This window comes from Archocentrus centrarchus, chromosome 1 (assembly GCF_007364275.1).
Source record: "Archocentrus centrarchus isolate MPI-CPG fArcCen1 chromosome 1, fArcCen1, whole genome shotgun sequence".
NCBI lineage: Eukaryota > Metazoa > Chordata > Actinopteri > Cichliformes > Cichlidae > Archocentrus > Archocentrus centrarchus.
The window spans coordinates 3,791,158-3,819,001 of NC_044346.1; the positions used below are offsets into that span (position 1 = coordinate 3,791,158).

The 27,844-nt window shown below is 41.2% G+C and overlaps 2 protein-coding genes across 4 annotated transcripts; one reads left to right on the plus strand and one right to left on the minus strand.

The window, feature by feature from the left end:
* Window positions 1-341: 341 nt before the first annotated feature.
* Window positions 342-20,528, minus strand: wipf2a (WAS/WASL interacting protein family, member 2a). The gene is made up of 8 exons (XM_030740501.1): window positions 20,016-20,528; window positions 12,381-12,520; window positions 11,858-11,990; window positions 10,207-10,332; window positions 7,829-8,497; window positions 5,957-6,190; window positions 3,479-3,580; window positions 342-2,500 (listed from the first exon to the last, which is right to left on the minus strand). The coding sequence occupies exons 2-8, from the start codon at window positions 12,438-12,440 to the stop codon at window positions 2,460-2,462; spliced, it is 1,365 nt and encodes a 454-aa protein (XP_030596361.1). The 5' UTR covers window positions 12,441-12,520; window positions 20,016-20,528; the 3' UTR covers window positions 342-2,459.
* Window positions 20,529-23,121: 2,593 nt separating this feature from the next.
* Window positions 23,122-27,682, plus strand: c1h6orf120 (chromosome 1 C6orf120 homolog). 3 transcript variants are annotated; one of them, XM_030743956.1, is made up of 2 exons: window positions 23,122-23,215; window positions 25,027-27,682. In XM_030743956.1, the coding sequence occupies exon 2, from the start codon at window positions 25,061-25,063 to the stop codon at window positions 25,616-25,618; it is 558 nt and encodes a 185-aa protein (XP_030599816.1). In that variant the 5' UTR covers window positions 23,122-23,215; window positions 25,027-25,060; the 3' UTR covers window positions 25,619-27,682. The 3 variants fall into 3 exon arrangements, with proteins under 3 accessions (XP_030599816.1, XP_030599832.1, XP_030599825.1); XM_030743972.1 differs by lacking the exon at window positions 23,122-23,215 and adding an exon at window positions 23,293-23,416; XM_030743965.1 differs by lacking the exon at window positions 23,122-23,215 and adding an exon at window positions 23,479-23,590.
* The last annotated feature ends 162 nt before the right edge of the window (window positions 27,683-27,844 follow it).

Consider the following 27,844-nt stretch of genomic DNA (forward strand, 5'->3'; position numbering starts at 1 on the left):
AAGTAAGCGTACAGCCTTGGAATGACATGGTGCTTGATAAAAGACTCAAACCATTTTGTTTGGTTTGCCCATGTCTTACGATTATAAAACATACACATATGTACATTATACATGTAATAATATAGGTGTACACAACACTATTTTTCCAAGAAACATTTGAAAAACAAGAAAGTAAAAGATCAAATAGCATTTTTTATGCTTTGCTCCGAGTATTTACGGATCTGTCAGGTTTTCCGATATGTGTCCCCCCCAATAGTAAACTCATTCCTACGCCCTTGGAAGAAACAGATTTATATAAAACACACAAACCGAGCATAAAGAAACAGACAATACACGTGGCACCCTTTTCCCCCGAACAGGAATATATTTATTTGAAATTATTTCAAATGATAAAAACATGGCTGATAACATGAAATAACCACAGGCTTTTTGCTCTTAAGAGTGAACATGGTGAGAACATGATAAACCCAGATGAGTCACCTGTGTGTCGAGGTGACTGTACGTCCAGAAAAAGGAAGTGCTGGTCAATTCATTTATCTATTTTCCCTTGCACGTGTAGTCACCGCCACTCACCACCTTCACTAAAGTACTTGCCGATCTGATTTTTAGAAAGCGGATCCTGAAAATTTTGGCTCATTGGCAAAACCTCACATCCATCCATTCAGCTCATTCACCCTTTATGGCCAAACGTCCAGAGAAGTGCAACAAAAAGTCCGCTCTGTCAGACCAAAGCTCACTGACGGGAACAATGTTAGAACTCTTAATCATTTTTCCTTTCCTATAGTACAAGCTTTTTACAACATAAAAATAGATCAATAACTATGATTACCATATTCCTTAAAGTAAATATACAATATTTATTGCATTTTCAAATAGATTTGTTTCTTTTTATTTACTTTGTTGTCATCATTTTCCCAATATCCCCCCCGCCACAAAACTAATCGCTGGTACCAATGAGTGACAACAGATTTGTGTAAGGCAAAGACCAGCAGGAGGCGCTGCGTCACTGAGAATGGACAGTCTGACCTGAGCCAGCATTTCTTTTACTTCACTTTTCCTGCAGTGCACACACCGTGAATATGACGTCATTAGTGTTTTAAAGTGAAGCTTAACGATTCAGAGAGGAGAAAAGTAAAGAACCACCATCTGTTCTCAAACAGTTCTCTGGCACTTAAGTGTTCCTGCATTTTTTTTATTTATTTATTTTTTTGGTTAGCTCCTACCATCTACAATCTCTACAACTGCTGCTTGCATAGCAATTCAATAAAAACATATCGCCTTTCTCTGGCCTCAGGGTCCTTCTTCAAAGGACCACCAGCAGCAAAAATCACAAATCAGAGCAGAGTTGAGCTTTCAGACCAACTTCCCTTGAAGATTCCTGCAAAATTTGAGAGATGATTCCTTGTAAACTCCTCCAAAAAAAAAATCCTCTGCAAACCTCGGTCCAGTAAACAAATAATTTAGTGTTGTGTTTAAGATGTGGCCCACACAGAAACCCACAGTGAGTCTGAAGAAACACGCTCGCTATGTGAACTACAGCTTGTCAGAAACATCAGGGACAAATCAGTTTTACATTGCAGCAACATGATGTCGTCCTGATGCTGTATGTGCATACGTCAGGATCATGCACAGTGTCTCGGTTTAGCAGTTTAGCTGCTGTGCAATATCACCTGAAGATGGAAATATATGAACAACCCCAAATTAACAATAGGCGAGGGTTAAAAACAAAAAGCAGGAAACACTCCATCCCCCAAATGTTGAAAAAAAAAAAGAAAAACAGGCAAGATTTGTACAATCAAAGAGAATCATCATAAATGTCAGAACGTGTGTGTGTGGAGGCCGCCATCACTGCTCATGCAACTCCACCTGCATTTGGCACAACTGAGAGCTGATTCAAGCACACCCTTACCTGGCACTGATGGAATGGCTATTTAAGACAAAACCTAATCAACCAATAATAACCAACAAAAAGCCCCCACACGCGTGGCAGTAAAAACTTTCAGGGGAAAACTTGAGGGTTTATCTGCTCAAGTCTTCATCCCCACAAATTAATGCTGACATTTAAAAAAAAAAAAAAAAAAAGTTATTCTGAAAAATTACAACTATTCTCATTATTATTATTATGAATATGCATAAAAAAATGGAATGCAGAGATTTGGAAGTGTTCGGCGTTTGGTCCTGATATGTTGTGTCAAACAGAAGTCTCTGCACTGTGCCAGCAGAGTCGCTGTCGAGGAGGTCCCAGTCAGAGTGGTTTCTGTTCTCTCGTGCAAAGACTGAAAGAGACCGCTGAGTAGTGTCAAACCTGTGTGGTGTAGTAGTGTTTACTTTGTGTTCACCTTGGTGCCTCCAGCTGGTGGTTTAATGTTAGTGTGTTTGTGATGTAGTGTGTTTATGATTCGAGTGCTTCACCACTCCCTCCTGACCGACAACAGTTCAAGTCCCAAGCTGAGGTCTGTTCACCTGCCCACCGGCGGCGCTGGAGGAGCTCCTCTTACGGCTGAGGACAGAAGGTGGAGAGACAACGTTAACTACAGCTCCGTCCCCACACTGGTAGAAATGATTAACAGGCCATGAATCCCACATGCTGAGAAGAAAGCTGGAGAAGTGACAGAAATATTCCTAAAGCAGGGAGAAAGTCAGAAACTAAGTTTAGTCAATAAACCTTAAACCTCAACAGAAGGCCAGATCCACTGTCCTGTTTTACCACCACATTCAACCACAGTACAAGAACCAGGGAGCCCTGCAACAGGCTGTGATGTCTCCACTGTTTCTGATCTTGGAGCCAGTTTGAGATTTTATAGAGACAGACAACTCAGATGAAATCCAGAGACGCATCACCTTCAGAGAATCAAAGTGCACCTAGATCTGAGTTTATTTAGTTTGTTTTTACTGCACTTTATATGCTTTTTCATAACAATATTTCTGAAAGTATCCTTCCTTTTTTCAATGCCTAAAAGGTTCTACACAGTGCTGCATTGTCTAATTTCTTCCTCCTTTTCATTTTCATGAAAATTAATGAATTTATTTTTGATCACTTTAGAAATGCAGAGAACATCTCCAATAAATCTCTTAGCTGTGCTGGTAATACTGTTTGACTCCATTTGGAAACACATGGTTTACCAAAACTTTACTTACACTGACTTTTCCTTCAGTGTGTCACCTGCCTGTAGTTTGCAGTTAATTGTGTACTAAACAGCAACACTAACAAATGAAGAGTGATTTGTTGTGTAAAATAGTCGATCCTTTCCTTCCAGAGGGTAATATTTAGTTTCAAAGTACTCTTCACGAGGAAGTAGGTGAGCTGTCATTAAACTGGCGACACACCCTGACTGTAAAACCCAAAAGGTTAAGGTTGTGTTTTATCCATTCATTGTGGGATCGAGCTTGTCTGACAACACCGCTATGCTCTCATTACTTCTTCAAAACAATCAAGTGAAGGAAGAGAGAACTGTGCTTCAGTGTTAACAGCTCATACCCCTGTTGGTTTTGCTGGGGTAGACCCTGTTGATGGGCCTGTACTCATCTGGAGGTGGAAGGTCTTCAATGGGGTGAAAGTTGAACTTGGATTCAAAATCATCTGTAGGAGGAAGAACGATACAAAAATAAACTTTTTTTTTTTTTTTTTTTAAATGTGCAGACACATCCAGTCACATAAATAAATAAATAAATATACACACACACAATTTGGTGCACAGCATGAACATTTTGATCCCTCTTCTCCTGTCTGTAGTCACTGCACCCTGCCTTTGTATTGGCATCAGAGCTCAGCGTTTAGTTTCCACCCAATAAAACCTCCATCCATGGGGGACCGAGAGTGATTGGACAATTAACTGCACATAAATATATTCTTTACATTTGTTTTTTTTTTTGTTCTTTTAAACCCTTCAGTTAGTGAAAGTCTGACCCACAAAAAGCAACACCCACAGAACACCAAACTGGGGTCATTTCAGATTTTTAGAGCACGATCACTCGTGCAGCCACAACTGATCTGTTGCTTGTTATTTTATCGTCCATGTCCATCAGGGAGTGTAACTCAGGTTGCTATCCTTTGTAGCTACTCCTTACAAATCAGTGACTGCTGGTGTGTTACACTGTTAATGAACAAAAACACACAAAGTGAACAGGTGGAGCCGAGCTCATGCTGATGGAGGCATTTGCTAAATAATCAAACAGTAAATCACCTTCTAGAAGTTTCTTACTTTGACATAACCGGAAACAGATGTACATTCTGTGAACTGCGCACAAAACAGCTCGATGTTGTAGTGGTTGGTGTCTCTAGAATTTACATTTATTCCTAAATCACCTGACATGCAGGCTTTAATTGTTTGTGCTCGCTCCTGTGACTTTTATTGTTGAGTGTGAAAGAGTTACTGAGGGACAGGGATCACAAACTAGCTTAGGCTATAAATCCTGTTGCCTGTGGTCTCAACTCTGCCTGTATACAAATCCCATAAAATTGTTACATTTTATAGTAGTTTTCAGTTTTTGAACACGGTAAGTACACAAAGGCTCAGCAGTAATCTAGGAACCGCCTGTAACCTCCTGATTTGTCCACACACCAGGAAACTAAAAGGCTTGTTTGCATGGTGTCAGGGAAGATTTGACTATCAGCCATTCGTCACCGTCACCCCACCACATCTAGATCGTAAACAAATCGATGGCAGCTGTGAAATAGTTCAGCTGCAGAAAACTGGTAGCTATTTGTATGATCCGCAGCATTACATCTTACATCCAACAACAGCAGCCAAATCCAACGCCACATTCAGACATCCAGCCTTATCTTTATTTTGTCTCATTCTACTTTGAACTGGATGCTATTTAATGCTTAATTAGACCCCTCTGAATCAATCTCGGATTTCTAACATGCTACAAGCCAGCTGAGAATTATTATTTATCAGAGCTGGTGATCAGGAACAATGTTTATCTAAGACTAGCACCAGATTATATTTGCTTTATATATTTGATAAAGCAGTTAAGGCTCATGTCCTTACTTCAGTTTAGCTCACTGCACAGTTTTAATGTCGTTTTGCTGCTCTCCTCTATTCTCCATTTCCTGTTTTTGTTCAGGTCTTCAGCGTTGGCAACTGTGGATCCATGTAAATTCTTTGTGATCACGGTTTGCTTTAGTTTAAATAGAACTGAGCTGTTGTCCAGTGCACTTCAGTTGTGTTGATTTTCTGATGCATTCTGCGACTTTTTCCTTCCCTGACCTGCTGTAACAGTACCCCCTCTGTGCTTCTAGTTGATTTACAAATGAAGCACTGGGTTTTCCACTCCTGCATAACAAAACACACACGTTGGCTGTGTGCACCAGAACTGCAGGAAGTTTACAGACACAAAGGGTGAGGACCAAGGTGTCAGGGTCCAATTTACAGACACACACAAAAATCAGACAAAAAGGCACCGAGCTACATCTAAGCCATTTTAAGTCTAAACTATCATGTTTTTGAAAATTTCAAACACAAAACTTGTTTTGGGATTTAATCAATGTCTGGAAAAAGCGAGAGACTGTGTCAAGCTATTGTAACAAAACCCACAGTTACAGCAACAATTTTTGAATTGTCCATTTTTAGGAATGTTCTCCTTGTTACTTTTTTCTTGTCCTACTTTAAGTTCATTTAAAATATTTCAAGTAGATGAATGGTGAAATTCTGTATAGCAATGAAGAAATGCTAAATTTAAAATATGAAAAATACCAATTTGTAACACAATTTGTGTTTTTAATGTCAACATGTTTTTATTTGAGCACCCCCCCCCCCCCAAAAAAAACAAAAAACAAAAAACAAAACTATTTCTGTATTTCTGATATTACCTAGAACTGCAGTTTTAGGTAATTTCATTTAATCTCACCGTGTTGAAATTAAAAACTGATAAAAATTATTTAGCTGTTATCAACGGTGGAATATGAAGGGAATGGCCAAAGATGTTGCCAAAGCAGTCTTTTCCAACTTACCTATGATGGACTTAGAGGAAGAACCGGAGGAGTAACCATTTCGGATGGGTGGGGGTGGAGGAGGGGGTCCGGCTGGGGTTCGTGAAGAGGAAGATGAGATGGAGGAAGAGGATGGAGGAGGTGGTGGTTTGTTCACTCGGCTCTGGGACTCTGAGCTGTGGCCACGATAAGGGGGTGGGGGAGGAGGAGCATCCCGACCACCATTACGAGACCCAGGAGTGGGCACCTGGGGAGCTGCATGGACCCCCCACACACACACACACACACACACACACACACACACACACACACACACACACACACACACACGATCAAGTTCTTTTGCTAACAGATCAGATGCCAGGCTTTCCCTACAGTGATAAAACTGGGTGCAGTGTGTACTGACCCTGGACTGTTTAATATATGGTACAGCCTCATTAAGTCCAGTGTTAATCAACAATCAGTAAAACAATCAGTGTATGTACCACTGTTTTGGTACTTAAGTCTTGCAGAACAGAGATGTTTTAAAACATGGCAAAATATCACATTACAAGAATTTGTCTTCCAGCTGATCACAACCATTCATGAACATGAAGGTTTACTGTTTGCAGCAAATCGAGTTATAAAATGCAGCATGCAATATTTCCAGTTCTGGACACTGCACCACAGTAAACTACTAATAAAAAATAAATTAAAAAAATGCATTTGCTCTCATTGACTTTTAAAACCTACAAATGTCAGCGGCAGAAAACAGTAAGATTGAAAGAAATCTCTGCAACTTAATATTAAGTGTGTGTGGGGGGAAACAGAGAGGGTGAAGAGGAATGTTGGAATATTCCACAGGGCTACAGGAATGCAGAGAAAACAGGAGAGCTTGTAGCAAATCGTTTTGCTGCTCAATCACAAGCCAGAGCTTTAGCTAACATGTGCCTTCCTGTTTCGTGTGTTCACTTTGAATTCAAATGATGTTTCCAGGGAGCCATAAATCCACTCTGAAGAGGAAATGAAATCATCCTTTCGCACATCAGATGTAGAGAACCTATTTTAAACTTGGGCATTTTGCAGGTGTGGCTGTCTTAAATCCCCCAGTGATTCTTTTTACACCAGCATCTAAGATGTGTTGTCATCCACACAGCATTCACCCAACCAGGCCTAAGAAAACATGCCAACACCCAGCATACCTGCGCCGCATGTTGAAATATTGTAATTTCCTCAGCTGTCACTGTAATAAGGAAAAATATCATTTCCCCGAAATGCAAAAGCAGCTGTAAATATCATAAGAAATATTAAACTACTGCCAAGTGTCTGTGCAAAAACTTTGCTTGAATACTGCAGCCAAAAGGAGGACATTTATATATATTACACAGAGCCAAAAAAATTACAGTTTTTTGTTGCCTTCTGCACTACTTTCAGGTTCAACCGAGAGTAGGAGCCATCGTGTGGAGAAAATGTTGCAGCAAAATATCCTGAATCCTTAAGAGGTTCAGAGACAACAAGTTAAAACCTGCTTTGCCTTCATTGTGAACATTCCTCCTGATCAAAACAAAGGCTAATGTGGACTTCATCACTGGGACTGTTCAACTGCAGAGTCAGCAGCAGTTAGCACACATTCATATCTTTATTGCATATATGAATTAAATCTCAGCATTCAAATGACGGGCTGATAAATGGATTAGGTTTAAGAATGGAGGTTAGGTTTTCATAAAGGCTAACAGATGATCGGGAATGAAGGGAGAGAGAAAGAATCAAAGTTCAGTCACAAAAATGGAAGATTTGGGAAGAGTGGGAATAATGAACTGCCCGCAATCTGTAACTAAGAACTATGTGTTGAGCATTTTCACATGCCTTGTTTTATACCTTTTTACAAATTTGTGTGCGTTTGCTGGGATGTACCTGTTCTGCGTCCAGGTGGATCTCTGGCAGGTGGGGGTGGTCTGTTAGACTGCTGAGAGGAGGAGGATGATGATGGAGGTGGTGGCGGGGCATGGCTGCGCCCTTGGCTGCTACCTCCTGATGTGTGTTTTTTGTGCAGGGAGTTGTTTCTCTGGGGAAGCTCTGGAGCTCCGCCCCCATCTCCATGAGCAGGCCCGTTGGAAACGCCACCAGATGTGTGCGGTCTGTATGGTGGGGGAGGAGGACCAGAAGAGCCTCCGGTTGGCGGTCTGCTAGAGGACAAAGGTTTTGTAGTGCTAGGAGGGGCGGGACCTCTGCCAGGTGTTGGTGGAAGGGGTTTCTCTCTGCTGTAAGATGATGAGGAAGGTGGCGGAGGTGCTTTCTGGTTCGGGGTAGGCAGAGCATTGCCACGGCCACCTCTGTTAAAGGGTGGTGGAGGCGGTGGTGCAGAGGTGCTGTGCTTCATCCCGCTGGAAGAGTTGCTGCTACTGCTGGGGGGCTGGGAGATGTCAGGCAGCGAGGGGCGGTGCGAGCGTGGGTGTTCTGGTGGAGAAACCTTGTTGGCGGGGGAAGGTGAGGTGGACCGGCCCGTGGGGGGACGAGGTGCTGCTGACCGGGATCCTGGGGGCCGTAAGGCGGATCTGCCCAATGAACCACCAGCAGGACCATCTGCGTGGAAGACATGGAGGGGGTGTTTAAGCAAAGCACTTTTAAAACCTCAAAAATGTACTAAAAGAAAAAAAATAAATCTGGCATGGCTGTGACTACAAGTATGACTGCTTTCATTATCAGTTTATCACATTTTCATTAATTATTTAATAGCTTTCTCCCATCATTCAAAATGAAGCCATAAGATCAAATCTCAACAACTGAAACCCAACAGACTCTCCCAGAAAGTGACTTTCCGGTGGCATTCATCAAATAAATGAGGTTAAAGCGAATGGAAGCAAACAAACTCACAGTTAAGAAGAAACTCAGGTAGAAAATAAAACACAGGGTAAAGCCAATTATGGACCTAATTAAATTAAATTAGGTCTATGAAACAACTGAATTAAATGACACATTACTATATATTTGCATGTTATTATTTTATAATAATAATAGTAATATAAAAACAGATGAATACATTATTTATGTATATAGTGCTTATGTATATGTGTATAGTTTTTTGCTATTTTATTTTATTCTATTTTATTTTAGTTTTTAGTTTAGTTATTTGTTCTTACTCATCCTTTTCATTTTTTCTCTGTATTGAGCTGCTGTAATGCACAAATTTCCCCGTCGTGGGATCATTAAAGTTTTATCTTATCTCTTATTCCTGCTTTTGACATTTTCAAGGGATTTTTTCCCCTTCTTCAGTTACGCAGATCTGTATCACAGATTGCCCTGAAATAAAGGGACAGAAGAATCACAGCATAATCATACCCTCATTAATCGGAGAAACCTGCCTGGCACGAGTGTGTGTGTGTGTGTGTGTGGAGGGGGGGTGGGGGTGAATAATGCTAATTAACATGTAAATTTTGCAAAGTCCAGGTGATGCTGAAGCATACAACGGGTTGCAGTATGAGCGCTGTGTGTACACAAAACACAGCGTCAGTGGAGGATTTCAGCTTCTGGGCTATCTCTAAAAGTCGCCAAAGTCACGGGAAAAAGTTGCTGGTCACTTTTTTTTTTCCGTTTTTATGTGTGTGTGGGGGTAGGTGTTACTCAATCTAGCAACAAAAAAAAATATCGCTAAGTTGGCAACACTGAGCTCCGTGAAATTCTCAGCCTGGCGCAAGGCAACCTCAGCACAGCACAGCGCTGGGCGACTTTTGACTGGTACTGTATAAGGAAAGCTTGAAAGTCAGTACTTGTTATGACCACCTTAATTCTTCAACACAGCCTGAACTCTTACACAAGCTTTCTTGTAATTTTAGTTATTGTTTTCCAGGTTTCTTGAACGACAGTCTCCTCCACTGTGTTGCACAGATGCACACCATGCCAAGTTTCCAGATGATACCTCTTTGGAAATCACCTCATTTATGCCGGTCAAACTGTGCTATCTGTGGCATTTTTTTGTAGATTCAACTAAAGAAGTTATGTATTTTTGCAACAGGCTGCTCGTAACAAAGTGCTGAAAGATAAAAATTGAAATAGAGCTCTATTCTCTATGTGCTGTTGCTTATTGTTAGATAATCTGCTGACAGATGTAATGAGCCTGTTATATTAGGACTCTCCCTTCAGTGAACTTTGATTTCAGGTCCCTTCTCTTCTCTTGGTTATCTGCTTACACTAATGATAAGGACTCTGATAAAATAGAGCAAATGTATCCAATTACACATAGCAAATTAAGGCAAATACATATATGCTACATCTTAAAAAAAAAACGTTTTTACCTCCAACTGGGCGTAACTTTGGCACACCTCCTTGGAAAAGGCCACCCATTCCCATTGGCCCTCCGCCTCCAAAACCACCTCCACCACCACCACCACCTCCTCCACCTCCACCTCCTCCTCCTGATTCTGGTAAAAAGATGAAACAAGTCAACACAGACATCTGAAAGCCAAAACAGAAACACATTTTAATATTCCTGAACAAAAATTCTGACTAAGAAACCAAAGGGAGACTGATGGGAATACGTTCCCACATACACTACAGAGATTTAATTTTATCACCAACATTTTGAAAGTCAAGTGGACATATCATGCTTTTAAATCCTTCCTTTTCATATGTAAATCATTCACTTGCGGTCTTTATAAAGTAGAACTGCAATGCTTTGGTCTGAATTCCTTGTTATTGTAGCTCCACAGACCCCTCGTTTACACCTGTCCTGAGGCACATCTTAGGCTCAGCTCATTTTGGTGCAGTCTCTTTAAATGTGAATGAGACATTTCACGCCAGGCCACCCCCCCCCCCCCCCCCCCCCCTCCAGGTCTCAGAGCGTTCTACTCCACCCCATTCGTCCATTTTTAAGTTTGATAGCAGTGATACGATTATCTACCGGCAGAGAAACTTTTTATTCCCAAGTTTATTAGAGATGTCAATGGAAGACTTGTCCATCCAGCCTTACATGTTCGAGCCAGAGTGTGACCCAGAGCAGGAGGATGATAACGACGAACCTGCAGAACCACGCCTTCAAATCAATGCATCGCAATAGTGTGTTACTACTTTATTTACGCCCTCTCTCCATCCACACCAACTACCTACAGTATGGAGTGTAGTTTAACTATAGTGTCCATACATTGGAAACTACAATTTAACACCCACAAAAGGATACTCAGACTCGCTGTGCACAATTAAAGATGTGCAATAATTTGATTAAGTATATCTTATTTGGACTACAAAATCACTGTGAGAAAAAAATGGCGGATTCACAAAATTGGTTAGCCGGAAGTCCATGACCTTGTTCCACAGTAAATACTGTGATGTAATAGACAAGAAAACCTAATACGAAATACAGAAAACTGAACAGACTGAAAAATATGAACCAAAAAAAATATAAAGATATCTATGCAGCACCAGGAGGGAATACATTTAAATTTTCTGCACTCCTAGACACTCAAAGTAGACAAAAAAAAAAAAATGTATTTAAGGGCTAAAAAAGTGGATTTTCCATGATATGTCCCCTTTAAGTTTCCTTGTTCCAGTTCCCTACAAACAATCAAACATTTAACACTGTAAAAATATACTGCTAAAAAATTAAAGGAATTAAATCACACATCAGCTCTTGATGAATGAAATACTGAAGCTGAAAATCATTACTGACATACACTGTGTGATTTTTTGCAGACAGTGGAAATGAAAAATCATCAACCCTTTGAGGGCTCAATTAAAAAAAAAATAGTCACACTAAAATTTACAGTTAACATCGGTTCCTTAATTTTACCAGTATATATGAAAACAGAACAAATCCTTAGTTTCTCCATTGCATAAACACAATAACCAACTGCTGATACTGTGCTTTTCTTTGAGAGTACATTTTGAACAAGCTCACAGGGAGTATATCAGCTGAAATTCGAGTTTGTGCTTGTGTATAAACAAACTTACTCTCTATAACAGGAGCACTCCGGTCACTGATCTGGCCGACCTTCTTTAGCTTGGTGCCTTTGCAGATGTCTGACAGCAGTGCTCCTCTGCCTTTTGCCTCATTTGTGCTCAGTTTGGGAGCAGTAGTGTTCGCCTGCGGAAACAGTTAACAGCTTTGCAGTCACGCTACAGGTTCCTTTGGTTTGAACCACAGTGGAAAGTTTGTGGACTCGATTTATTGGGCTCACATTTCACACTTAAAAAACAGGACCAAGGCTTAGCACCAGCTTTTGGTAACTTATTTTCTATACTTGCCATGGGTTAACAAATCAAACATGGTTCAGGGACATCCAAGTAATCTGCGTTTTAATGTGTGATCTCCAGTTTTGTCCCATTATATAATATAAACAAATTTCTCACAGCACTTATAAATAGCTCCATTCACATTACAGTTCTGCTTCATGCAAATGCATAACTTGTGAGTTTTCATAGTCAGCTGATTTCTTGCAGTGTATTGTGCTGAATGTTTGATCAGGTCACTGACCTCATGGAAAGTCGGAGGTGGTGGGGGCCCTGGAGGGGGAGGAGGGGGAGGAATAGGCATCCTGTCCTTATGTTGACACCTCTCTGTGTGGGGTAAAGGTTGGTGACTTCACCGTCTCTGCTGGGACGACACACCGGCTCCTGAAAAATGAGAGAATATTTCAACTGATAAAGCTGAAAGATGACAGATTAAATAAATGTTCCCACAACCCTGAAATTCCTTCGTCTGTGCAACTTTGCTGGTAAGAAGCTGTGCTTTAGAAATCAGGTTTTGTCTGTGATGAAGCAAAGGTATTAAGGGTACATTAGTGAACACGGGTTCTGTTTAGAATGAAACCCTAGTTTCAAAGACACTCGCAGCGCTTTTAAAGAGACATTTTTCAGCACTCTTCTCTCCAAATGAAGCAAAAGCAATGCTTCCACCACAGGAGCTTTCCCATGGACCAAGAACCCTTTAACCCTCTGTACTCCACAAAAGCCACAGCTGGATGCTCTGCATTTCCTCATAACAGCTGCAGATGTCCAGCAAGTTTCTACTTCCATCTGTGAATAAAAACATTTGTGCACACACCCTTTTTTATTGTATCTGAATAATAAACACATACCAATAAATCAGGAATTTATTGAAATCTGTCAATCAAATATTTTGCAGTATTTTCTATTTTTCTGAGGTACCTCAAATGCTCTGAGGTACCTCAGCTGTCAACATCAACGAGGCTGTAAAGCTTCGTGAAAGAAGTCCAGTACAGGTAAATGAGTCAATGAAACTCAATCCTGACCGATGACAGTGATAATGAAGTGAGTTGTTGAGGATATCCTGAACTTCTCTGTCAGTAAGCACTGCTGTTTTTGCCAGCGTTAGCCACTGTTCAATTACTGGAACTTTCTCTGGAGCGAATCTAACCCTGTCTGACTCGGGCAGTTAGCAAAGAAACTCATGTGAGAACCAAACTATTTATCAGAGAGAAAGTGTGATTTTTAGGACACTTGACCCTAAGGTCAGCTGGTATAATCTTAAATTATATCCAGCTGTTGTTGTTATAGACTAACTGCCAGCTGTCTGGAGACAGGAGGCTCACATGTCTAATCTACTGACAATTAACTGCAATAATATCAGGAATAAATAAGCAAGTTTATGCACATGTTATTTTTCAGCCCTGACTTCAGCTCATTTGATAAGGCTTCATAAGAGGATGAGATGGACATGAGTGAGGGCAGAGCAGTGGCAGAGGAGGCAGATGAAGGAGGAAAAAAATGATGAAAATACAAAATACATGAATCTATATATAGTTTGAAAAAGCTATTTGTGATCTTTAAATTTAAAAAAACAATTATAATTGATACTTTTCATTAGCTTTTTTTATTTTAGCTAAATGCAGGTGTTTAGAGTGCTCACCAAATTTCCCCTTCTTTTGGAACTTTCAGGAATCTCACACATTCTAATGGAATTCTACTGGGGTACAGAGGGTTAAGGAACTTATGCCGGATTTATGGTCTCTCATCGGTATCCATTTTCAAAGCTACGCAGAGAGAAGGTGTATGGGAATTCAACCACCACAAAGACTTAACAGATAAACTTGCATGCAGTCCTCAAAAAAATCAGGACGACATGCCGAGTTAAAGCTGGCTCGAGTTAATCACAAAGAAGTTCTAAACAAAACAAAAGCAACCACAAGGAGCACTGACCACGAATGCAGTGCACATTTTTACCCGTTTTAAGAACCACTGCAAAGAGGTCCTTTCTATGTTAGGACTCCTATGTTCTCTGCAGCAGGAGCTATGCTAAAGGATCAAGAACAGCACAAACGCAAACAAGAGAAGCTCACATTACTGGTTGTTCCACATATTTTGACACTGCCCCCAGATGACAGTAAACAGCTACAACATGTAGACGTGGGTCTGAAAAGCTCCGTGCAACTACTACATACTGCCACCCCACAACCATTCCAGGCACTTTAGTTCCTCTACCTGAATAATGACCCAGGCTTTAAAAGAAGTTTACAGCCTGTAAAAGGCTGCCACTTAACATTTCATTAAAAGCCCCTTAATAGCTGCAACAGCAGCAAACTGTTTTGGCTATCTATTGCTGAATGCGTTGCCCAGTTTTGCCCAGTTCAAAACCTAAAGCTAATCAATTATCTAAAGGAGAGCATGGCAAGCACCAAATCTTCACACATGACAAATCTGAATCCAAAAACTGTCACAGTTAGAAGGCTTTTTTTCCTGCTGATCAACTACTTGTTTCAGATCTAAAATAAAAACGATGCACAGCGTTTAAGCAGCATCCAGGCAGAGCTGCTATATTACGACAGGAGAATGTTAACATTGATGGAAAGAGCTGGATATTAAAGTGCTTTCATTTTGTTTCCTTTGGCCATAAACATTCAACAGGAGTTTGTCCCCTCAATGACTCACATGGGAATTGGGACGGTTTCCACATTAAAGTTGACGAGACTGATATGAAACATGATGCATGAGATAAAGGATTGAACTACAGAGTTATCTAAATGGTTATTTAAATGGATTAAAAGAGTAAAAGGGCTTTCTATGTGACAGTTTTTACAAATGTTTTAACGGTTATGTAATCTTTTGTAAACTCTTAACTGTTCAACAGAGGACACTCCACTCTTGGTAATTCTCATATGTGTATAGATTTAGATGTGTATATAGTCAAAATATCTCTTTAGTCTTTATACTTTTATGCCTTTAGTGTATGTTATTGTGTTTTAGGTTTACTCGTTTAAATGAAACGGTTGCAGCTGTAACAGTAGTAATTTCCCTTTGGGATCAATAAAGTATTCTGACTGACTGACTGACTGGTAGCACCAATATGAAAGGTCCTGACATGCTGATAACTCATTTTCTCATGTCATCATGGCTTTATAAGTCTTAAGGTGAAGAAACTCACTCCACCTATTTGTAGGGCAGAACTGATCAAACGAGAGCTCCACCTCTAAAGTTTTTCTGTTCACATGCCTGCTGGGTAAGAGAGGAGACAGGACAACAAGCTGGAGGACTTTTATTCTGCTCCTTCACTCTTTTTTAAAAAAAAAAATGTTCTGGCTCTGCTCTCAAAATACACATTCTTGGTCGAAAGAAGCAGTTGCTGAAGCAGATTCTGGGATACATCAGTTAGGTGAAAAGACAACACAATTGCTCTAACAACAAAGTAGTGCCTTAAGTGTTTTAGAGCCACTGTAGGCACAGCACTTGTATAAAACTTCATGGAGTCTGGGTAAATGTGACAACACCACAGAGGGACAGACGTGTGACTTCTGGAATCAAACTTCTTATCCAAAACAGTCCATGTATCATGTTTACATTTCCATTACCTCCAGTTCTAATGAAACTGAACTTCCTTGAAACTGTTCCTGAAACCTGTTTGTAATACCTCATCAGGGCAGGTGCTTTTGAGTGATGCAACACAGTGATTGGTCTATATACAAATCTAAATTCCTCCAACAATGGAAACTAACATTTGTACAAGTATCATCAGCTGTTTAACCAATAGTTTGCTTTAAAAACTGAACAAATTATGATGGAATGGTGAGACTGACATCTAGGCTTTGCACAGCCAGTATGTGACACAGGAAAACCAACATGGTTTCAACTCAAGACTGTTTCTGGCATTTCCTCTCATCTTGCTACTTTGGCAATCCACACGCAGCACAGGCATGAAGAGGAAAAAAACATGAAGAAACGAACAAAATTACAACAAAGTAAAAGACCACACAATCCCAGTGTGAGTTAAGAGCTGAACCAATACAGCACCACACAACAGTGTATTAGTGTTACCCTGGCTGGTCACAGCTGTTGGGCTTGACAAATTTTCTGTCTAAAATCCTGTATTTCCCACTCTACAGTCATTATAAAACCCAAGACACACATCAAACACACGTTTCTGAACACAGCATCTTCCATCTTGATGGTGACTGCAGTTCTTGCTATGCCAACCACTAGCTGGTTATTATGTCACATGTTTTTAGTAGTAATGCAAATAGTAGGGGAAGGGGTGGGGGACTCTTAAGGTAGTGGCTCTCAGGGGCGTTCCTCAGTGGGCAGTTTCCTCAAGAGAGTCCCTAGAACTCTCAAGTACCAACATGCCTTATGACTTGTGTCTACACAGAATGCTTCCAGAGACTCAAATTTACTTGGAATATTCCCCTGAAAAATCAGACATACCATGTGTTGTAAAATCTCTGGGCATGCTCCATCCTGATTGCCAGCCACAAAACAAAAATGTTTTCAGTTGTGGGTGTAAAGTGCTGTAAGTGACAGCCTGTTCATCTCTGCAAGTTCTACCTCCTTAGAGTAATAGCCTCAAACAGGGCCGGTTTTCAGCTGATCAGCCATAAGATGTGACTGATTAGTCTCAAATATTTTTAATTCTGTGTCTATCACATTAGTTTAGGTTGTAGCCTGATGTGTACCTCAGGGTTCTAGCTAGGCGGTTGATCACCTGGCTGAGGTACTGTCATGCCGGGCTGAGAATTTCAGCTGTTATCTACCAGTTTTATCAGCCAGTTTGACCACTGCCATTTTCCTTGTTTTCATAACTTCCCATTTGTGTATAGACTCAACTGGTTTTAAAGTCTTCCTGCTATTTTCCATTTCAGTAATTTCATTGAATTAACTGTTGTTCAACATTTGTTAGCTCCCGCTCTGCTATCTGTGACACAGAAATCCCAACGGCAGCTAGTATGTTTGTGTAAATACAGAGTGACGCAAGCATGTAAGACACGTCAGAAAAAAAATTGAATACACTGGATTTTAGCTATACAAAGAAGCTGTGGCCACTAACCTGGACCACTTTGGTCACTTGACATTTGTTTGAGACTGACTCCTGACTAAGTCCTGTAATCTGGTGCAGTTTTGGTGAAAAAAAAAGACTTAGTGCCTATTTAATAAATTAGCTATTTAAAAGTTATTAAATAGTAAAACTTCTATGATGAATAATGATGTAGAAATAGAGGACACTTTTTTTCCCCCCACCACTTACTGTGGAACTAGGATAGCATTTTCCCATCTTTGTGACAAGGGACACTAAATATCAAATCAGTGTTACAGACAATTTAGCCAGACACCAGCAGCTCCATGTTACTACTGTTAATTTATATAAACACAAAAATAAATCCCATGTCACATGCTTTTACATGCTGGACACCACTTTTACAGTGTTGGAAAGTTTTGATTTGAGAAGAATTCCCAAAAGTTTTCTACTGAGTTTATATTTACTCAAACCAAAAAAACAACTCAATCTGTGCCCAAACAAATCCTATATGATACACCTGTACTGAAACTGTTCTAAATGTCACAGTTTTCCACACAAAAAGTGTCTGAGGTCATTGGATCTCCCCAAACCAGTTAGCTGTCTGGGCCCATTGTTGGCTCATGCAGGTAGAATTGGCTCCTCACCCCGCCCTCAGCTCTTTCGTGCTCCAGTCAACAGGTAGCATGGTTGAGAGTTGACACAGGTTTTCACAGAGGAAAACAAAGGAATCTCCCCAAGCAAGCTTGCCAGTCAGGCAGTGATGTAGTTTAAACAGCAGCAGAGATACAAAACAGAGTAGGGGGTTAGAAAATATTTCAAGAACTGCCAAGTTCATGAAGACTGAAGTTATAAATCCAATTAAAGCTGCAACGATAGCGATGATAGGGCCCTCGCACCCGGGCGTGCATCGAGCCATGCTACAGTGCATAGTTGCTACAGTCAGGGTGTCATGGGGTCACGTGAATATTTTTGGCCCGGTAGGTTACTCGGATGTTGTCGTTCGGCCACTGAACGTCTCTTACGCCCACTAGGTGGCGTTGCCAAGTGCCCACTAATAAGATGTCCTGCTGCTGTATACAATGCCTGCACCCAACAATGAAAATGGCGCCACAGCCACGCCCTTCAATGAAAATTCACCAGTTTCACAATTTAGATTCACCAATGCCTGTAGTTTACACTGACCAAATATGAAGTTGATCCCATCATAAACCTAGCAGCAGTTAGAAAAAGTATGAGGGCTGGAAATCGCCAAATGAATTCAAAATGGCGGACTTCCTGTTAGGTGTAGGAAAACGCTACAGGAAGATTTTTTGTGTGTCTTGACATGTTTTATATATGTCCCAAATTTGATACATGCATGTGAAACACAGTGTTGGGGCTCGAATTTAAGGTGGCGCTATAGAGCTATTTTGGAAGGCCCATACCCCAAAAAATTAAAATCTGTAAATTTTCACCTGACCTGAAGCGTGTGCATGAGTTTTTGAGCATGTTTAGGCCCCCAAAAAGCCAATTCATTTGTGCAACCCCCCCAAAAAAAACAGCGATTACAAGGGCCATCACACTCTCAGTGCTCAGGCCCTAATGAGCACAGTTTCAGTGGCAGTGATAGCATTAAATCAGCTAAAAAGCAGAAAAATATATATGAAAAATTCCTTCTGCACACCTCACAGATTCATCTTCACATGATATTTAGTTTATTTTATATACCACAAAGAAAAGCATGAAATCCATTGATTTGAGAAGCTGGAACCAGTAACTGTTATTCATACTTAAAGTTTTAAAAATTATTTTTTGAAGTTCTTTAATTTACAAAAACAAAAACAAAAAACAGATACTTGGTATAAATGTAATATTGCAGAAAAGGCTCTGTGGTTTATATAAGAAGATGATGATCATATGTTACCCGGGCAGTAAAAGCCATGCCCTGACAAAACCAACAGGTCCTGACCTTTGACACTATAATCTAACTAATCCTGTCCATTCAAGATCACAGTAAAAATGAGCTCCTAAGTAGGTCACGAGGCTGAGGTCTGCTCTCCATTAAACTATTCACCCAAACAGTTGGTAAACAGCCATTAGATGGCAAAGTGTTTCCCCGCATCAACAGTGTAATGCTGTACAGAGCAAAAGAGCCAGGGAGGGAGGGCTATACGAGGAAGTAGGATGCTTTTGTGGTCAAGGAAGTACGCTGAGCTTACAGGCCTGGAACACTGTATGTGTGTTTCTAGGCTTGGAGGGAGGGGGGGTAGTACAGCCTGATATCACTAAAACAGAGCCTGAATTGTAGAGGTCAGATACTGACCATAAACCATACCAAAACCATAAATCCACTGTTGGAAGGTATCTTTGTAGGTTTAGTACAAAATTGGAACTTTTATTGCGTGGAGCCTCATGAAAGCATGAGTTACAAATAATAATCAGTAGATCTAATGTACAGCCGCAACTATTAATCGATTACAATTTGCAACTATTTTGGTTTTCGACTAACCATTTATATTTTCCCGCATTGGATACAAATTTGATTTCTTTAAGCGAGTTTTTCCGACAGATGTTTACCTACTTCAGTATGAAATGACAACAGTCGCTGTACTTGCAAATACTGCTGTATTTATGTATTCGTGCTGTGTGGTACTGGTGCGTTCGCCAAGTAATAAATTCCTTATACTTCAGCACGCCACTGCATAAATCATATTTCTTGTCGGACAAACTTCCAGCGAGTAGAAACATGAAAACATTGACACCAATGTTCGTCAAAAACAGGACTCACAAGGCCTAGGCAGGTTGTGTAGCCGCTCCCAGGTAAAGACAGAGTGAGCAAACATACCTGGCAGAGGCTAACTTAGGTGGCGTTAAGAATTTACTCACCCTGGCTCCAAAAATTGGTGGTTTGGTAGTCTCGTCCTCCCAAACAACATGAATGGAAAGTGCCGTTGTAGAAATCCTTCGTAGGGGAGTCTGATCCAAAAATAATAATAATAAAAAATAAAAAAAATTCCGATGGGAGGGTGCTGTCGAGTTGTGGTGATGTAAGATACCAGGCACTCGCAAGTTAGCCGAATAACGTTAGCTAGCTAGCTGTCGATGGTTTTAACAGTTCGGCTAGCGGCGGGTCCACCGGAGCTAGCCGCAGTTAGCTGCTTAGCACCGAGCTGTTTACTTCTCAGCTGTCAGTGTCAGCGCAGTCCGGCTGCCTGCAAACTATGTCGGCAAGAGGTCTTTGAGATAGATAGTGCATTAAACAAAGTGTTGGACGCGTCTAGGAGTCACTTTTTTTTTAACAGTTTTGGGTAGCTATGGAAAACTTTACCTGCACTTCTGCCCTGCAAGCAGAGCCATACTCCCTGCTGACACCGTTTTATCGCTCTGTTCTCAGAAACCCGGAAACGGGCAGACCGACACAAAATGGAGGCACATGAGCGCTGCGTTAAAGCGCTGCCGTAAATTCCAGATTTCAACTAGCAAGGTCATCGTAAAGGCACATAGGTGTACTAACAAAACAGTCCTGAAACGTGTTTGATTTAATGACAGATCTGTAATGTTTACCCTATTTTGATGTGACTATAACATTTTCAATTGAATTAATCTAATTTAAACGTAAGTAGATAATTACTTGCTAATATATTAAGAGTTTCCCTCTAACTAGTTAAAGTGATTAACAGTGATGTTCAGGCCTCGTTTACAAGAGAACATTTTCAGATGAAAATGGCAACGTTTGATGCGTTTTGGCCTCCCGTTTACACGAGAACGGCGTAAAAACGATTCTTTTTTAAAACGGCCTCCAAAGTGGAGCGTTTTCGCTCCACTTGGGTCTCCATTTCAGTGTAAACTAGCAAAAAAGGGGGTATAGGCACAAGCGCACTATGGTTGCGATATCCACACTGCCTACTTGTGGCCTGGCAATGGGAACTGCAGCGTTTTCAACGGAAACGTTTCCCTCTGAACGCTGAACTATGCTCTCCTCCAACATTTTATCCATCCATCCAGCCTCTTCAGGGTCGCAGAGGGGCTGGAGCCTATTCCAGCTGACATAGGGTGAGAAGCAGGGTACAGGTTGCCACTCTGCAGGGCTAACACAGAGACAGCCATTCACTGCTTTTAGGAATGGTAAAGAGGGAGGAGTGGTTCCATATGTGCAGAATGGAATAAGGTATAGACTGTTAATATAAATAGAGGACATGAGTCAGTCACAGTTAGGGTTTGGATGGGAGAGGATAAGTTAGTAATTATTATTACAATGCATGTAAAAAGCTCACTAGTGACATAATAAACATTGTTGGTGGACGGCTGCAAGGGAAAAGAATATGGTGTGGGGATTTCAGTGCACATAGCACACTGTGGGGAAACAGATGCAAATACCTCATGTGTTGAGGATTTTGTGGATGGGAGGGGGTAAGTGAGTATTAACAAAGGCAAAGGTACTAGATGTAGTTGCCTAATATATACTGAAAGTGCAGTAGATTTAACACTGACACCTCTGGAAGTAGAAAGTGTTGCTGAGAAGGCTAAATGGACTAACAAGAAGCTGGGAAATCCTGGTACTGCAAGAGAATAAAACAGTTAATATAGACAAGGCCCTGAGCAGGTTGCAGTTATATCACAGGGCTGACAGACAAATGAATAACCATTCACACCTATGGCCAAAGGAAATTTTTGACTCACCATATAGCATAAAAGAAATAGACCCTATATGTTTAATATTGCATATACACTGCTCAAAAATAAATAAGGGAACACTTTTTAATCAGAGTTTAGCATCAAGTCAGTTAAACTTCTGTGATATTGATCTGCTCAGTAAGTAGCAGAGGGGGTTGTTAATCAGCTGCTTTAGTGTTCATGAAATTAACAGGTGCACTAGAGGGGTGACAATGAGACAACCCCCAAACCCCCCTAAACCCATCATCAGGACCGGTATCTGCTCCTTTGTGCAAGAATGAACAGGATGAGCACTACCAGAGGTACAAAATGACCTCCAGCAGCCACTGGTGTGAATGTCTCTGACCAAACAATCAGAAACAGACTTCATGAGGGTGGGCTGAGGGCCTGATGTCCTCTAGTGGACCTTTTGCTCCCTGCTTGGCAATGTGGAGCCCAATTGGCAAGTCTACCATTGGCACCCTGTGCTTTTCACAAATGAGAGCAGCCCCCCCCCCCCCCCCCCCCCCCCCCCCCCCCTCGATGGTCTGGGGAGGCATATCCATGGAGGGACAGACCTCTATGGGCTTGGCATCAGCACCCCGACTGCCATTAGGTATCAGGATGAAATCCTTGAACCCACTGTCAGACCTGAGGCTGGTGTAGTGGGTCCTGGGTTCCTCCTGGTGCACAACAAGCCTCATGTGGAGAGTATGCAGGGAGTTCTTGGACGATGAAGGAATTGATACCACTGACTGGCCCCCACACTTGCCTGACCTAAACCCAATAGAACACCTCTGGAAAATTGTTTTGGTCCACCTGACTCCACCAAGTTGCACCTCAGACTGTCCAGGAGCTCAATGACACCCTGGTTCAGATCCGGGAGGAAATCCCCCAGGATCCATTGTCTCATTAGGAGCGTGCACCGATGTTGTCAGGCATGCATACAAGCACTACTTGAGTACCAAAATCTAATCCAATTGTTCATTGTACCACCCCCAACAAATCCAGAAATTTTAATTGAAATCCGTTCATAAAGTTATCCTGCAAATAGACACAGAACAATGTGACTGAAAACATAACCTCCCTTCATCTGTTGGTGGACGAGGTAATCTAATAAGTCATTTAATATTGTTTTATCATCTCTGTTGGCCGTTCAGCTGGTTTCTCAAACATCAATTAAGCAGAGTTTCAGGTGTGTGTGTGTGTGTGGTGGTGGGGGGTGTTATGCTCTAGGGCTAGGCTTAATCCATATCTCGAAACGGGCCCATTCAGTGCAGCGCAGTTGGCATATTTTCTAAAAAAAACTAACACGTGATGGTCGGTAGGTGGCGTCAGTGCGCTATTTGCTGTTTGGAGAGTTGAAGGAAAAGGAAATGAAGAAGTGAACTTTGCTGCTTAGTCGAAGATGCTGCTCAGGAAATGACAGCTGTGTAAGTAAACTGAGTGTATTGGTATATCACGAATTACGAATATCGTAATCTTAATCAGCTCGTAACTTGGTCCTCACGTATTGAGCTGACCCGTGGCCTTCAGCTCCTGTAAACGTGTTTCGCTGAAGCTAAATAGGCTTGAAGCAGCATTAGCTGCGTGATAGCTAACTAACTGCTCTAAGAAGCTAGCCTGTTCTCGAAGTAAGTAGCGATCTGTTAGCACGGATTGTTTCTAATAGATACAGTGAAAGCCATCCGGTATGTTTTTTTTTAACAGAACGTGTCTTTGTTTACATTATTACTCTTATTGGATTGTACAGGTTGCAACTGGTACTCTTAGCTGTTAGCAGGTTAGCATGCGGCAGGTACAAAAAGGTAATTTTTGTTGAATTTATCAGACGTATTCAGTTTGAAAGCGGTGAAACCTGTTACGCGAGACCCCCCTGTTGGTGTTCATTTGTTTAAAAAACGTAGTTAATGGTTAAAGCCGGTTTCCTTCGTGACAGAGATGAAGAGGGGAGCAGGAGGTTATTTTTAACCGTGCTGAGAGGCTCTCAGTCTACAACTCTCCGGCTTCTTTAGACTCATGTTTCACTGAGCTGTGAGGCGGAGAGTGAGCGCGTCACTTTCTCCGCTGCAGAGTAGGTTCAGTCTTTGGCAGCAACGCTACAGGTGTCCTTTCTGTTCTGGTAGCGAGTTTGGCTTGTAAAATACTGAAGGACTGAGTAGTGAACATGTTGAGCAACTATGTTTTGTAGTTTTGACTTTGTAAAGTCATTCTATTGTCTTTATTATCTTTTTATGCATATAAATGGTTTTATGTGTAGTCACATTGAACGTTAAGTTGCCGTTTTAATGTATAATTTTAGTTGTTTTAGATATTTTTCTTAACATCAGCAAATCCCATTAAAAATGCCAAACTGTCCTTAAATTGATCTCACTAACTGTGGATTTGGTTTGTTCCTCTTTACCATGACGCTCCTTTAAGGAGACAGCGGATCCTAGCTTTGTGTTAAGTAAAAATACCATGCTTTTCAAGTATCTTTACTTATCTTTATTTATAAGTTTAAGTTGGACATTTTTTTTTTTTTTAGGCTAACCCATCCATCATCTTCTGTTTATTCAGTTCAGGGTCATGGGGGGCCTATCTCAGCTGGCCAAAGGGAAACTGAGACAGTCAGTTGTCGTATTCAGGTTCTTGAACCAGGTTGCTGTGAGTTGCTGTATGATAGTCTTATTACAGAACTGTGTGGTTGATTCAATTCTTATTTCCCTCTGTGGCCTTTAGTGAAACAGAGTTTGACACCCTGAGTTGAACACGTCAGTTCAGACTGACTCATATACACTCTGTGTTACTTCATATTTTAATCCTCTCTATCTTTTTCTCTCATGTGCTTTTAGTGACACAGGCAGCTGTTTAAATGACACACATCTCCTGCTGTTTGTGCAATTAACTCTTTAATGGGATCAGTAATGAGTAATCAGGCTCTTTTTCTTGATATTTTGTGGGGTTTTCTTTCCTCCTCCTGCTTTTGCTAATTAAATTAAGTGATACATAAAACTCTGTCTCCCTGCTGAGCCTACGTGAAAACAGCCTCTATCCAATCAGTTTCTGCTGCCCACCTGTTGAAGACAGTCTGTATAGCTACTCTCTGTTCAGCTCCTCTCTGCTGCTGATTTACAAACAGCTGGCTGTGACAGCAGCTGGAGTTGGTTTTACTGACTTCAGTAGCTCTGAGTAACAGTTTCAGCCTTTAGCTCTGTTTGAGTGTAGCTTCCTGATCCATGTGTTGTCCCATTATTTTTCTCAGGCTGTCTGGTTAGTGACTGACAGATGCCTTCACCATGAAGCTGAGCTGCAGTGTGCTGGTCATTGCCCTCCTGCTGTCCCAGGCCACAAGCTTCCTGAGCCCCACAGAGGATGACAGCTTCCCTGAAGAATGGGTGCTGCTTCATGTGGTTCAGGGCCACATCGGGGCTGGAAACTACAGCTACCTACGCCTCAACCACGATGGCAGAATCATCCTGCACATGCAAAGTCTCAAGGGAGACGCAGACCTGTATGTGTCAGATAAAACCCTGCACCCGAGCTTCGACACCTACAAGCTACAGTCGGCCACCTGTGGTCAAGACGTGGTGGTGGTACCGGGGGACTTCACGAGGCCTGTGGGCATCGGCATTTATGGCCATCCGTCTCACCAGGAGAGCGAGTTTGAAATGCGAGTGTTCTACGATCAAACTGTGCCCCAAGACCCATTTGATAAGGGCTCGTACAACTCAGAAGGCGTACATAAGGAAAAGAAATCTGCTCACGCCTCAGAGGATGAATTTCAGGAGGAAGAGTCCATCTTTTGGACTATTTTGATTGGACTTCTAAAGATTATACTTGAGATTTTGTTTTGAAAATCACTTTCTTGGCGTAACAGCAGGAGGAGATTACACCATGGTACATTAAAAGATAAAATGTTGCACCTAACCCCAGGGAGATCTCTAGCAATTAAACCTGCAGACTTGATAAACAGCAAAGTCAGATTTTTAAAACGTGGGTGGATCTCAATGCTGAATTCACCAGCAAAGGCTGACCAATCACAAATTGTTTCACACGGGGTGTGTGTTTAGTTTGAAGCAAGTCCACATTGTTGGATTCAGCAGTGTGCTGCTTTGCTTTGGTGAAGCTCGTGATTTTAGTTTGGATCTTTGTGATTTTCTGTAATGAAAGATGAGTTAGACAAAACGGACAAGAGGGGACTTTTTCTGGAGTCTTAAAAGGTAGATGTGGAATTTTGAAGTTTATGCACATTTGTTAGTTGCTGGAATCATTCTTCTCCATTGGCTGTAATCATAAAGTGATTACACACACAAAAAGAGAGGTAAAGTCTGCAGACAGGAGACAGTGAGTTCTAAGTTTGGGATACTGCCTCAGTATACTTCAAATGAACCACATCTAAAGGAGAAAGTGTTAACTCTTTTAAGTCAGACCAGGGAGAGACGCTGAAATGTTTCCTTTATTTCAGACCCAGTCGGTCAGCTTGTGAATTTCACATAGAATTTCTGTTTTAGGAAGTTACGAAGCATTGTGGGTTGCAGCCATCGGAAACAGGGTTCCAGACACATTAAGCGATATTCCCGCTGTGTAGGAAAAACGATTTGTGCAGGATTCCTAGGGGGAGTCTGTGAACTAAGCTAACTCACTGGTTAATAGTAATTTGCAGAATCTTTACATTAGCTGCTACTTGGAAGTTGTATAATCTTTTCTAACAAACCTGATCTGAAACTTAGTATTTTACCAGTAGCAGTGTTTTCACTTTGGTCATAACCCCCCCCCCCCCCCCCCAAAAAAAAAAAAAAAACACACACACACATCCCTGATTATATATTAAGCAGCAGACTTTGGTTAATGTCTGTTTTCACAAGGGTGAGTGCAGCTCAGAAATTTCACCTCAGTGCGCAGAGGATTTTCATGCAAACCTGCCACACTGCACCAGACACACTATAATCAACAATATGTTCTCAGAAAATTTTAAGGCTTAATTAACATCTAATGCCACTGTTAGGATTAAATGTATGTGTGCAGCTCTGGTGTGGTTAGCTTTTCTGACTTTACTGGCTGTCACTAATAGTTATAACAGGATATGTGTTTTTTTTTTTTTTTTAACAATTGATTTGAAGTATACTGAGGACACACTGAGCATGGGGTGGTTGTTTCCTTATGGAGCAAAGGTGGAGGAGTCACATTAAACACACCTGAAGGCATCAGTAAGCCTCATATTAGCTTAACGTTTCTTTCTATGAGAGGACTACAGTTCGTGCCCATGTGTATTAATGTAGTCAAAGCTGGTATAGAGATGAAATAGTGACACATTAAGTCAACATTTATATGTCGTATTCTTTCTGTACCAAGAGAGTGATTGGCTGGCTCTCTCCTCAGCCTGTGAATGATTGAAACCACCAGTCTGTCTTAACACAGCTCAGCACCATGTGAGATCTGCGTGGCCAAACTTAACTGAGCAATACACTCATTGTCACTCGTTTTGAGATCTACACGAGGTTCTTAAAGTGTTGGACACAAAAGGGGACCTGAAAAAATTTAACAGTGAATTGATGATGTTCAAAAGCAGATCAGTTAGTTTTTTTTTTTTTTCATTTACTGTTTAAGGAGATGTTTCTTTAATTTGGACTCTAGACAGGGAACATGGTTTGTGAAGTGATTTCTAACCAGCCTGTTAACCTGAGTAGCAGCGTTTGTATTTAGTTTGATCATTATTGTTGTTTTCGCCTGTTGGACAAACTCCTAATTTAAACGTCACCTCCAGTGCTGGAGTTCAGTTCTGAGTAAGACTTTGTTACCCTCTGAGCAGAAATGTTCAACAGTGCCTTCAGATCTGTCCTCGGAACAGCTGTGCAAGCGTTCTTGTTCCCAAAGGCGATCTAGTTCAGGTTTCACAATAAAATGAGAAATTGTTTTAACATCTTTTGTCACGTGAATCTTTTTCTAAATCATTGAAGTGGCTTCAGTAACCAATTAGATATCCAGTTTTAGACGGCAGTTCAACACAGGCCATGTTTTGCAGCATAAGCAACTTGAACATAGACAAACAATCCTGTGTTGCATATTATCTGTGTTGGAAG